General features: G+C 37.2%; 2 protein-coding genes across 3 annotated transcripts in view; both read right to left on the bottom strand.

The window, feature by feature from the left end:
* Positions 1-823: 823 nt before the first annotated feature.
* Positions 824-2,696, bottom strand: LOC108975645 (GTP-binding nuclear protein Ran). Its single transcript, XM_018944297.1, has 3 exons — positions 2,600-2,696; positions 1,427-1,896; positions 824-1,356 (listed from the first exon to the last, which is right to left on the bottom strand). The coding sequence occupies exons 2-3, from the start codon at positions 1,856-1,858 to the stop codon at positions 1,141-1,143; spliced, it is 648 nt and encodes a 215-aa protein (XP_018799842.1). The 5' UTR covers positions 1,859-1,896; positions 2,600-2,696; the 3' UTR covers positions 824-1,140.
* Positions 2,697-3,746: 1,050 nt separating this feature from the next.
* Positions 3,747-14,033, bottom strand: part of LOC108975684 (unconventional myosin-XV) — a gene marked incomplete in the record, with an annotated part of 20,533 nt that continues 10,246 nt past the window's right edge. For both annotated transcript variants that reach the window (XM_018944374.1, XM_018944375.1), the window contains 5 exon segments: positions 3,747-4,262; positions 4,338-5,477; positions 5,544-5,787; positions 5,851-6,380; positions 11,199-14,033. In XM_018944374.1, the coding sequence (XP_018799919.1) occupies positions 4,095-4,262; positions 4,338-5,477; positions 5,544-5,787; positions 5,851-6,380; positions 11,199-14,033 (4,917 nt within the window).

Below are 14,033 nucleotides of genomic sequence, written 5' to 3'. Positions count from 1 at the left end.
TAGCCATTTTTTTGTTTTAAAACTTATCAGACATATTTTATGTTATATTATTTATAAATAATAATATAACCACGGTTGTAAAAGGATGCATATTCGCAAATACACTTGCAGAGCTACATACCTGTTTATCCAGTCAGCCATTAGAAAATTTTCCGCTTATGCTTATGTATATACATATGTATGTATTTCTTGATGAAGCTTGCACATAGAAATTAATTTTGATTTACGTTTAGCACTCTTTTTAGCATATTTAAACATCTACTTAAAATACTTTGAAAGAGTTTACTTATAAAGACTTCTTAACTTTTTGGACAAAGAATACTTTACTAAATAAAAATGCTAACCTCAAAATTCTATGAATCTTTATTATATGCTTTATCATATGCACTTTGTATTTTTGTTTCCTGTGTTTATCTCGCAATATACTACAATAAAAAATAGTCCACATAAAATCAAAAAATAATAGTAGACGTACTATTAATATACTTACTTATTAAAAAGACAATTTTCAAAGCAGATAGATCTCTACTCCAACTATGTATGAAAATGAACACTTTACCAGTCTGAGGACTATAAGCTACTGACATATCCACTTTAGTATGATTCCGGTTCCGCTCCGTATGACTTTCAATCGGAAAACAGGGATGTTTAAAACTGGCAAAATGATTTGCAAATGTCAATTAAAACAGCTGCGCCGATTTGACTTCAAGTATTGCGCTCCTACGAAATTGTGAATATGAATGCAGTTAGCATGCTAAAAATCTTATTTCACCAGCACCACCCTTCATGCCATAATTACTCGCCACATTTTATTAGCCCAAAGTCATTTTTAACTTATGTTTATTGAGGCCTGAGTGGATACATTAACAGAATAAAAATTATTTATCAAACTCCTCCAAGTATTATTCAAATTAATTTAATACAAAATTATTTAAATTGTACACTAAAAATAAGAAAATAGAAAAACTTAAATACCAATTAGATGAACAAAGAAACGTTTGGAAAACTATTTTCCCATAAATATCAAAATTTCTGCAATGTAAATCTCAGTACTTCTATTTTTCTCGCCGTTTCCGATTTTGCAGTAACTTTAGAATTGTGTGTTCTGGATAATTTGTGAAATCGGCATTAAGGAAAAAATTACAAATCCTCATCCTCTTCTGGTAATGCGGTTTCTTGAGCTTCTTGTAAATCTCTCTCGATTTGTAGCTGCCAATCCTTGTCCATTTTAACTTCTGGCGGAAGTAACGCAGGCATTGCAACAAATTCCAAGTTTGGATCTCCTACTAATTTTCGTGCCAACCATAAGAAAGGTTTTTCAAAGTTGTAGTTTGATTTTGCAGATATGTCGTAGTACTGAAAAATTATTTAAAATGTGTATATGTTTGTAATTTAGAAATAAAACAATTATTTCGAAAAAACTTACCTGCAAGTTTTTCTTTCTATGAAAAACTATGAGTTTGGCCTTTACTTTGCGATCCTTGATATCAGCCTTATTACCGCATAAGACAATAGGTATATTTTCACAAACTCGTACTAAATCCCTATGCCAATTGGGTACGTTTTTGTATGTGACACGTGAAGTTACATCAAACATAATAATAGCACATTGTCCCTGGATGTAATAGCCGTCACGTAAGCCACCAAATTTCTCTTGACCAGCAGTGTCCCAGACATTAAAACGGATAGCGCCACGATTTGTATGGAAAATAAGAGGATGTACCTCAACACCAAGTGTGGCAACATATTTCTTTTCGAATTCGCCTGTCATATGACGCTTAACAAAAGTGGTTTTGCCAGTACCACCATCTCCGACCAAAACGCATTTGAATGTGGGAATATCACCTTCTTGAGCCATTTGTGAAACGCTTCCTTCGTTATTGCTTAATGGAGATTCTAGGAAGTAAAATAAATGAATATAAAATAATATATTTGAAAAAGTGTAGAAATAATCGAAATACTAAAAAACAACCCAAGCGCTGCTTTCTAGAAATATTTTCTGACGCATACAACTCAAACACATATGCATATGTATGTCCATATATATATGTATGTATATAAAGGTATATGCATGTGCATATATAAAAATTTTGCGAACTCTAGTAAGGCTTTGGCGCCAAAATCCTATACAAACGACGCTGCCGTGAGCAGAGTGACGAATTTCATAAAATTTTAAAGTTTAAGTGATATTTTCACATAATCGATTTTCCGAAACATATTTACTTCAACTTGTACATAAATCCCGGTAGACAGCGCGTATGAATCGTCACTTACGAGTAAGATATACCTAACCTCAACAACTGACGAAAACGAAACATTTGCATATGCAAAATTTTGTGTTCCTACGACAAATAACAAACCACTTAGAATAGTTCTTTAGCAAATGTTTTTTTTGCATACCACTTTACAACTATTTCACAAATTCTTGAAACATTGGAATTGTAGTTTTCGATAATGATAAAAAAACAGCCAAAACCACGCTAAATTATACAAAGCCTTGTCCACATGCCAACATTGAAATGAACGCGCCCACTTCTAGTTTCACTCTTAAAAATATTCAATCTTCACTTTTCTTTATGCCTCAACAAACAAAACTTACAACTGCCGTTGTTTCTTTGTTCCTCAACTTGAAGTATCAAATATATTCCTCAAGAAAAAATTGAAGTTAAAAAGACGAGAAACGCACAATCGGACTATTGGTTTATGAAAAATGCGAAAAACTCAATTCGGCTGCCAAGTTCGGTCTGCGGCGAATAACTGTCGGAGCGTTGAAGTAAACTCGCAAATGTTGGCTGCACTGTAATTAAATGCAAAAGTTGCCATATCACAAAAATCAAATTAATTGGATCCAAAGATATTTTCAAGGCGTTAACAAGTACTTTTTCTTAAAAGTTTCTTGAGGCGCTCAGTTTAATGCTTGTAAAAATGAAAGAAAGTATTTTAAATAATTTAAATCGTTTTGCATTTCATTTCTTTTGTCCCATTTGGCGTCACGTAACGCATTAACGCGTCACTCAACGTTTTTGCTTAGGTGTGCCAGTATGTTAATTGGGCATATTTCATTCACATGCACATTATATAAACATATATTTTAATTATTCGTTCTTTTTTTTAAATATGCACTAAAATAGAAAAGAAATAACGATTTGGCAATTTTTTTAATAGGAACATTGATGTAAACTTTGTGGCAACCTTCACATTCCTACAAGTTACAAATTCGCAAATTTACAGTGCAGTGTGAGTGAAATATATAATTTGGATAAAACGGCTTTATTTAGTGATAATAAGGGATTTCAATAGATATATAGTAAAGCTTTAGTTTCTTTTCATAATTTAAAAGTATTTTGGTTTCTCATGTGCACCGAATAAACGCAATTGTGTACAAGTTTCTAATGGAAATTTCCATGTATTGCACAGCGTGCGTTCAGTGTGTGACCTCCATCCGGTTAATATTAATTTCAAAACTTCACCCGCCTTTTCAGTGGTAAGTGACAATAAATTCTGATTTTGAAATAAATTTTTATATAAATCGACGCATACGAGTTCCCACATATAGATAATCCAGCTGGGCATCATAGGTAGGATGTTCAAACAGCTAATTTAACAAAAAATTCCTTAAATTGGAATTGAAAATGGAAGACTCGCATATCAACAAAACTTTCAACAAATTTCATGAACCCTTTTGATAATATAAAATTTGTTCTTATGTGATTCTCTAAGTGAAACAAAATTTAAGATTATATGAATGCATATTTATTTTTTCCATTCTCTAATTATTAAATATATTTCTAATGTACTGTATGTACATAAGAATTTATAGATACTGTAACAACTTGAACAAATGAAAACTTTATTTATAGCAGATATACGTACATATGTTAGTTTAATATCCACCGAGCCTGATCCTCTGATCAGATTATATTCTTGTATAGCTGCTCACATTCAAGAATTTTGCTTCCGATAAAGTCAATTATCTTAAAGAGCTACAAATATTACTATAAAACTAGATATAGATATTAGAGAAATAACGATATATAAGATTGAAATTGTACAGAATTTCAATTTTACTGCGAAACAAACTACTCAATTTGAATTTAATTCAGTTCTCGTTTGTCTCTTTGGCTAATTTGCGCCATTGTTATATATTGGCGCACGAGTCGAGATATCTCGTGCGCTTGTTCAGTTTGGACGCGTATAACACGTTGCTGCATAAGATTGCCCACTTTCATGTCCAAAAAGAGTGCACCGTCTTCCGAACGCACCTAAAATATTTGAGTTAATAAGTAAAAATGTGTAATCAGATTTAGGTACACACATATGTTTGTGAGTGTACTTACTTTGCGCGTGGAAATAACTTCCATGAATGGCCAGTGCTGTAATGTTTCGTGCGTGTTTGGATCCAGGAATAGCACACCGCGTCTATTTAAGGCCAATATCAAATCACGCCACATTGGATTGCTGTCTTCGACGTGGGGTCCCTCTTCGGCCCAAATGCGTTTCACCGCAAAGAAACTACTGCCGAACAGAGACCACGCAGATAGTACCGTAAGAAACTGAGCTTTTACTTGTCCAGGTGTTAATCCAGCAATTTGTGGCCAAGCTGATTGCACTAAGCTTACCCATTGTGCAGGACGGATTTCTCGAACGCCAAGCGCCGGTTTGGGTAATAGAAATTTGATTTCTTTCATAGTCGGAACATGTGTTAAATCAGCAGCTCGATGAAGTAATGCTGCTATACGTGCCATATCGCGGACTATCTCTGGAATTGGAACACCGCTTCCGGGAAGTTCTAATAACAAACCCTCTAAGTAATCCGGAGCCACTTGATTAAAGAGTACTTCTACGTATAGCGGCGTTGGTGCTGGTTCTCGTTTTAAAGGAAAATGCCAAACGGATCGGCAGAATATTAAGTAGAATGGTTGACCTGATTTAAGGAGCTCCGTGGTAACGTCTAATATATATTCATCGGCCGCCAGGGGCATAGTAAAAGCGTCACCTTGAACAATGCAGTATAAAGAAAATTCCTGTTGTTCAGCTTCGGACTGCACACTCAGTAATGCACAAAGTTCGGCAATAACGTCAGCGACCACAGTGGAGCAGCGAGTGTTTACTACGCGTTCTGCCCCTCCAGGTAAACGATAAATTTGACGACGCGCTGAACGTCCAGCTGACACAGCAGTAACTTCCTCAACGCTGGGCACGTTTTTACGCCCACCGCAGCGCGCTGTTTTACGCAAATTAGCTAGACAAACTGCGGCGGTGCCATGACAAGAACGTCGTCGATCTGATGCTGCTGATGTCAAGTGTTCCATTAAGTAAGGGCGTAGGGCATCTGAACAACCAAAGTATGCTGCTAAGATGCTCAGTAAACGCCATGCGCGTTGGGCGGAATCCGGGCATGGAGAGCGATTAGCAGTCGTTTGTTTCATCAACTGACAGTACACTTCGTCACGCAGCGCCAAATACTTGTGACAGTGCTATAATTTTTTTTTTATCATATTTAAAAACTGAATAAGACCACAATATTTTTTTTTTAAACTTACCATGAGCACAGTGTAAACACATTTGACTTCAGTAAGCTCAGGGTCGTGCGGTATATCGCCACAATAGCGTAAAATACATTCAAAACATTCAAGCGCCAAAGGTGCCAGATCATTGGGTAACCGCAGCAAGGGCATACGGATCGAAGTTCCTTGCCATTTCACCAAATCTGCATAAGAAGGTGTTCTACGATCGGCATGATCTCGAACGGCATCGCGATTATTCACACGACCTTCAGGGTATTGACTAAAAAGTTTTTTGGTAATATAAGAAAGTATGTTAAAAGCATATGTGAATAAATTCCATTACTCATTCCGGAAGTGTTGCATGGCAAATTGAAGAAGAGAATATTTAGTCACAGATGGCGATGGTCCATTGCTGCCATTTGGTTCCTCTGTCAAATAATTGGCATCAAGCTGATGTGACATCGAAACGTGATTGCTGCCATGTTGAAGTTGTTGATGTTGCTGCGTATGTTGTTGTTGGGTATTCGAGACTTTACGCGCAGGATGCAGGTAACTCGATTGTTTTATGAACTGATGACGATCCGCAGTAATTGCCGTTGATTCAGCCTCGCTATCCAATATATGGTGTGCGTCCTGATGAACATCAACCTCTGTGTCAACACTATGTCCTCCATGTTGCATAGCAACTGACTTTTCCATGTTAATTTCTTGGCCACTTGCAGAGGTCATTGCTGCTACATCGTTATGGTTATTGACCGCATTTCCATGTTCACGGTGATTGGATTGGCGCGATTCCAATCGTTCAATTGGAACATTGAGCGTTTGTGCAGCTGCGCGGGCACCCGAAGATAATATAGATGCTTTCGATTGGCTCTGAAATTTGGAAAAATAAATGTTACCATTATGAAGTCATTCATATATCAGTGGCCAAAAACTGGTCTATCGAGGCAATTGTGAAAGCTGTACACCACTTCAAGAAAATAAATCATACAGTATTCAAACAAATTGTTGAAACAGTAGACATAAATGTTAGTTGAAGTGTGTATGCACGTATGTATATTTGCAATGGGTTACCCGCGCTCTTTTGCATATTTAACTATTCACAGCGCGGTTTGATCAAACCGACAATTTTTCGTGGGGAAACAAATATATATACAGGTATATAGGAATAGGTATTCATAGGTGATACTTCCTCGTTTGGAGTTTATTCGCATTTCTTCCGTTTTTTTGTTTTGTTTTTGTATTTGTCCTTTGGCTAAAAAGAGTACCGCATGGGTTTTTATATTAATGCTTGGGATTAAGAATGACCAACCTTGTCAGGGTGGATTATTTAATATTGAACATGAAAAAGTTATAAAACCAATTTCAACCTTCTTAAATATTGCTTAGTTGTTTTAAAAATTCATTTCTCTTGAACGTTCTTTAAAATTTCATTAAAATGACTTTTATTAGATGAGATATTTTTTTTTAAACTTTGTTGTTAAATGATCGTGGCAACAACACAAACTGGGCCATTTTCAGCAGCACAGGGTATGTGACCGTTATGGTGCGTCCTAGTGACTTCATAGCCTAAGAGCATTTTATACTAAGCAATTACACACACAAATTCATTCGTAGACGCATTTATGGTGAATTGGTATATAACATAAGCACATAACTATATACATATACAAGTACAATGAACATGTCTATGCGTCCAAATACATCTTAAAGTGGTGCTCGTGCGTTTTTTTACTAGTGTTCAACTTATACATATGTACATATGTTATGAAGCTATAGCTCTCGGCTGACGGTACGGTACGGGCACCGAACCGCTTCAACAATGCATTTCACCTGTACGCGGCACGTCCAGTGAGAAAATTAAGACTGTGAATTAAATTTCATTTATTCTCGTTCACTTTGATAATGAAATATATATTTCTTGCATGTATGTGATCCAACACAACGGCTATGAACCAGTCTAAAATGCGAATTGCGGTTTGCGCTAATGCACCAAAATGACCGTTCAGTCACAACACTGACCATATTTATAAACTCATGTAATTTCGTTGCTCTTCGGATCATTTTCATGCACCTGTAACTTTCTATTTCATATTTTCAAGTTAATTATTTTATATTCGAAATGTAGAATTGAACTCTGCTGTGTTTGCATCTCAGCTAATTAATTTTTGGCCTACATATCTAATATGCATGCATATACATATGTATAAAAAGATGAAATCGAAAATAGGTGTTCCTACAAAAATTTCTGCTAAACGCAAACGCTAATATATAATTATGTATACATACATATGTACTATATACATATATATCAATATTTTAATTTTGAATCAGTTTAAATATGGAATAAGATGATACAAGAAACCATCAATTATCAGTAATATAAAATTAGAGAGAAGTGTGTTAAGTGTAGTAGAATGGATATTTAAAAGTAAAAAATAGCTGCAGGTACTAATTTTACCTCGGTGAGGCTCATTGTTTCAAATCTTGCCAATATTTCTTTAACAGATACTTTGCATTCGCCAGGTTCCTCGAGAATGGTCTCCATTCGGCCAACAGAACCACTGCTTGCCAGGCTTGGACGTCGCTTAGTTGATATTTGCGTTTGATTAGTGGTGTTCTTAATGCTACCGTTATGAATATCATTATTACTGTTTACATCAGCAGTAATTATCGATGAATTTTCGTATCCATTTTCTGGGTTGCAATGTTCATGACAAGCTTCCGTGTTTTCATTTCCGTCCGCTTCAGACCCATTAATATTACTTTGTTGCGCGAATTCGGAAACGTTATCTTGGCAACTTTGTTGTTTTTGTTGCATAGAACTCCAAGTTGCTTCTGGAGAATGATTTAGTTGCATAATCTCTCTTTTATTGTTATTATTTGTATCTCTTTGGTATTTTCCGTTTTCACTATGGTTAAAACTGTTATTGCCGTTACTGTTATTACTATCACTGCGGTTACTATATGTTTCATATCTATATATCTTGCCAAAAGTTTCGTTGGCATTCTTTTGACTATCACTATCACCACAATAACCTTTATCGTCACTAGCTTGCGTCCAACACTTTTCTTCATCATCCTCCGCACTCCATGCATTTTCGAAGTCAACGTCATGACTCAGAGAGGAGCATTGTTCATTGAATTCTCGAATTGTCTCGTCTGTTAATTGGTCCAAATCGCTACGGCGATGTACCTGAACAGCAGTTGTACCAGTTATATGCGCAATTTCCGCATCATCTGAATCGGTATAAATCAAATCTTGATTATCGAACGCATCTTCCACATCAGTTAGCTGATTCAAGGAATCTAATGATGCCGTTCGCGTCAGTGTGTCATCGAAGGTTTCTGATCCTTGCTGACATTCTACACAAGAACTTAAAGCAAATTCCTCCGACTGGAACGTGCTCGTCACACTGCTACGTCCATCTAATCGAGATGTTAACTTCCGCCCAGGAAGTAATGCATTGTTCTGGAGTAGCTTAAAATTATTAAATTTGTCATTGTTCATTTTATTGATCAAAGACTCAACTTTATTGACGATACTGCTGAATTTAGGGTGAGATGAGCCACTACTGTGGCTGCTTTGAGATTTAGAAGAAGACATCGATTGCGCTTGAGATGACATTTTTGCTACGTACGGCTAAACACTTTATGAAACTTATAGTCCATTTTTCAGACACATATTCATTATACGCATGTGCATGTGTTTCGACAAATTTAATTTCATTTTAATTCACTGGCACACATGTCTGCAGGCATATAGGTACATATGTATGTATCTATATTTTATTTGTTTAAATTGTAACTGGCATCTTGTTTTAGTTAACTTTGCTGCTAAACAAGTGAAAGTTGTATATGCACACCGATTAGCACCGACCGCGCACCAAAGTCTCTGCGCAATTAAAAGGCCGTAATTGGCTAAGTAACCGACTGAGCTGCTTCGAGGCACTGTCAACGAACTCTATGCGCGTACTAGTTATTGTTTTTGTCAATTGACCAAATACCAGCTGCTGAACATCGCAATTACGTTTACGCATTTATTAGATCGAGTAAGAACGGTTTAAATATATGTATGTACATAACTTGCAACTCTTTGTCTTTTTTCACATATATGATGTACACTTTTTATTATCTTTTATATATGCATATATAATATTATGCAGCGGAACTAACTACACTTCAACCGGATATACAGTAATCTTATGTGACGGTTACGAATTGTTTTATTATTTTACGTAGCTGATAGGAAGTTGATTAGAGCGGTTACAAAACGCGACTGGTCGCCTGGCCATCTCTCATCCCGTTAAAAATATAAAAAATCTAATAATACTAATTGTTAGAAAATGAAAAAAAAAACTTTCTGCAGCTATGTGATTAAACGGTAAATTTTCCGCACAGCTGTAGTAGCCACTGAAGCTCGTTTGTCGCGACTAAAGATTTGAAAATCGCGGAGCACTCACTTGACCATTTCACTAGCCAAGCAATCGTCGACAGAAAGCCAAGTTGCGGCATTATATAAATACATATACACATTGTACACTTATGCATGTATGTATGTGTGTCAGTGCATGGATAGCTGTACGTGGCTTATACTCATACGAGTGTGTTTCAGTGCACTTTTTTGTCGAATCTATAGACTCGCTTACTGTGCCCATGATCAACTTTGTGGCTAGCAAAGAGTCAGAAAATGGTATCCGTTGTCTATATATTTGTACACGCATGTACATGTTTCTGCATGGATAGTGGTATATATATATATATATTCAAACACACACAGAAATAAGTATGAGTGCATATGCAGAACTCGCCATTACATTTGAAATACTTCTGTCATATAGATATAGCGTTTTGGACGTGTGCTCACCCCGAAAATGTGGAAATTTAATTGAATGAACTCTATTTTTTAGTTTAATTGTGATGAATGGAAGCTTTCATAATTTGCTTGGTAAATTCATATTAATGTATTCATGGATGCATAATGTTTACAACATTTCCAACTTGGTTCACATACATATATGCTTTGTTGTAATATAGGTGAATATAAAAAAAAGGTGTTATAAAAAATTTAATAGGCTTACCTAAACAGTCATAATTGCTGGTTATAAAATATTGCATCTTTAACTTGCGTGCGCTTTTGTGCATACCTATGTGATATACATATGTATGTAAGTATGTGGGCAATTTTATAGCACAGAGATACAAACATAAATATGTAAAACACAAAAGCCTTTTTGGCCATGAAACTTTGCCTTCACCAAATACTAGCTTTTATCATTATCATTTGAGACTTTTATTTACATTGTAAAATTTATGAATAAACCTATTTGATTCGTCGTGTGACCAAGCCGGTTTTTGTATGGCGCAATTGAATAGGACGCTTTAGTAATAAGTCGCTTTGTAATCATCGTTTGTTTACAAATTTGATTTGACCGGCATTTCACTTCCGTCGACTATTGTCAATGTGTTTATATTTTTCATTTTTAGCTCTTAAAATATGCATGTATTTTGGGACATATCAAATAGTAAAATATTTTATATTCTGAAAGGTATTTATACATATGTATTAGTATTTTTATAGATATTATGATAAGCAGCCCCTCCATGTTCTATTGAATACATTTTTTATATACTACTCGTATATAATAGGTACATAAATATTTGGTGCTTGAGAATTGTTTGTTCACTTACCTTGCGATACTCTTGAACAAATGTGGTAATCATCGCCTGAATAGAAGCCGCCCGAGCTGCATGCAATGCCAAATGCTCTCCACTGCGTAAATTTAACTGCAATGAAGCAGGTCGCGGCAGTGTGATTGCATTTTGAATTTCGCTCAATGAAATGGCTTGTACAACAATCAGATATTCTGCATCGCGGCGTGCTAAGTAAATACCGTTGTGCGAAATACCCATTATTGAAACATCGGGATACTGTGGAGCGCCCTGTACTGCAAATAGACGAGCAAAATACAGTGGCCAACCCCGTGCCATGTCGATCAGATGACGTTTAACAAATGCTCTAACATTTTGACTATATATAGTCTCGACTGTTACGCCATGCCCGTTCAGCATACTCACTGCCGCAGATTTCTCCTGCGGAGAAATGCGTAAACAGGGAGTGATTCCAAAAACGTCGGCTACCACCTGTGAGAAAAGTAAATCCAATGCAATAGGTGGTCCTATTGGTTCATTCGGATGAAAGACTTCTTTACGGACACGTAGTCTCCATGGCACCCTGTTATATGTGAAACACGCAGTGGCTGGGCTTTTAATGGAAGGAGGGGCTGGTACAGGAGCTGGTATAGCTGGCAATGGCCATTCGTCGCCACCATCAATCTCTTCTTCGCGACGTGTACTTTGTGACAGTTCTGTGGATGCAGATGATTTTCGCTTACGTTCTTTTTCATATTTTTGTGCCATATGTGTTCGAAAGGTGGCGGGAACAGTGATTGGGGCGGGATTCATGCTGACTGAAGTAGTGTTTGGTTTCTGGTTTGTTTGCAAAGAAGGTTGCGAAAACTTACGTTCCATTTGAGAAACCACGGATGATTTATCAGCACGTTCGACAGTAGCCATTATTACCTTAGGTGGCGCCGGATGATATACTTTATTGCTCTCTTTTTCACGTTCAACTTGTCTTATTTCGTAGATACGTTCTCGTTTCTCACGCTCCTTTTCCTTTTCTCGATCGCTACCACTTGAAGATGGACCTTCAACTTCCGCTCGATCCCAAACAGATTCTGAAAAGTCATCGCGGTCTCGGGAACGAGATCGTGACCTGGATCGTTCTCGCTCACTTTTAATTTCCTTTTTAAAACTAGTTTCGTAAACCATATCTAGTTTGGCCGCTTCAGCACGTCCCCAAGAGTCATATGTCTCCTTCGAATCATCAGAGCCATTCCAGTTATGGCGAGCTCCAAAAGTATCTCGATCTTGGCGTTGTATAAATGCTGGAATATCTTTACCATTTTGACTACGGAAAATAACGTCATCTTCCTCAAAACCGAGTTGGGTTGATGGTGTTTTTGGTGCGGGGGGTGGAGCTGGCGGTGCAATCGTTGGGGGACGTATGGGTGGTGGTGGAGCCGGAACGCTTGGAGCTGGAGGCACACCGGTTGGCCAAATTGGTGGGGGAGAAAGCTTACCCTCCATACGCTCAATTTGGGAACGTACTGAGGGCAAATCCTTATCATGTTTGCTTTCCATATTCAGAAAATGTCCACTTAGTTGCTGCTGTAACATCAGTTTTCTTGTATCTTCAAGCTTAGCTGGGGTTCTCTGCTCTGACTTGGTACTAACTGTTGAACGGACAGAATGACCAGCAGTTACTTGTTCTAATCTCTGACGCATTTCAGAACTTAATTTTAGTTTCCCAACACTTCCAGGTGGAGGCCTTTCAGCACCTATTTCAAAGCTCTTTTTAGCAACTTTCGTCGTTACTAATGTTTGCTGTTGTTGCTGCTCAATAACCTCCTTGTTAGAAATTTTATTTCCAGTTGTTTCGATCTTAAGAGTTGTTCGCACCATTTGAGCATGCATTTGTGGCATATTAGAAACAGGGGATGGGCTATTAGATGTATCGATTTCAAATTCCTCCCATTCCATAGCTGAGCCAGTCAATGAACCGTTACTGCTGTGAAACTGTGATTGGGGTGTAGTTTTTCGTTGAGACTGCCGCATTTTGAAGGCAAAGAAGTCTTCCTCAGTTTCAAACTGAGGGGCATCCTGTGGTGGTGGCCAACGCCACTTCCCTATTCTTACTGTCTTCGCTCGACCATATGGATCAAGAAAATGTCGTGTTTCTGATGGGTCTTTAGCTTCTATAGGTGGAGGCATAGGCGGAGGCGGTGGAGGTGGTATTAGAGATCCAACACTTTCTGAGGAGGCTTTTCTGTTTCGGTCGTTCTCAGAAAATTGAGAAATTCTATTTTTAACACTTTGTTTTCGAACATTATTTTGAATTACTGGTGGTGAAGAGTTTACGTTAGTCATTACGTTGTTTGTTGAGTGCTTGGTTTGCTGCACTGTTGTTAGCACGGGTACTAAGGGTGGAGATGTTGTACCCGTAGGTGTATCCTGCTGGCTGAGTAATGTTTGTAAAGCTTGATTCTGTGCCAATAACTGCTGTTGAATTTGCAAGTTTTGGGCCATTGCAGATTGCAGAAACGCGCGTTGAACTTGTTGTTGATATAAATTAGGATCCGTATCAGGCGGAATATTAATCATTTGCATAATATTATCCGCATTTGCAATCATGGGGCTTATCGGGCTAACGACGGGTGAAGTGACGAAACTAGCATTAGATGTGGATTGTGTGTGTGTGGTACCACCCCCTTTAATGATCTCTATTAGTTCAGCTTGCTTTGTTAGAGTATTAACTGCTTCATTGATAAATATCGGCTTAAAGAGACCCGTTATGTACTCATCCAAATTATCAGTTGATGATTCGTTATTACCATCCTTTTTATCGCCACCGCCTTTAATTTTTTCGCAGAGGGCATCCACATTTGTAAAAAGGTCTACAGA

Source organism: Bactrocera latifrons, unplaced genomic scaffold, assembly GCF_001853355.1.
Source record: "Bactrocera latifrons isolate USDA-ARS-PBARC rearing strain unplaced genomic scaffold, ASM185335v1 scaffold_68, whole genome shotgun sequence".
Taxonomy (NCBI): Eukaryota; Metazoa; Arthropoda; class Insecta; order Diptera; family Tephritidae; genus Bactrocera; species Bactrocera latifrons.
Note: the sequence above shows the minus strand (reverse complement) of the source record. Positions and strands in the feature narration are given on the sequence as shown.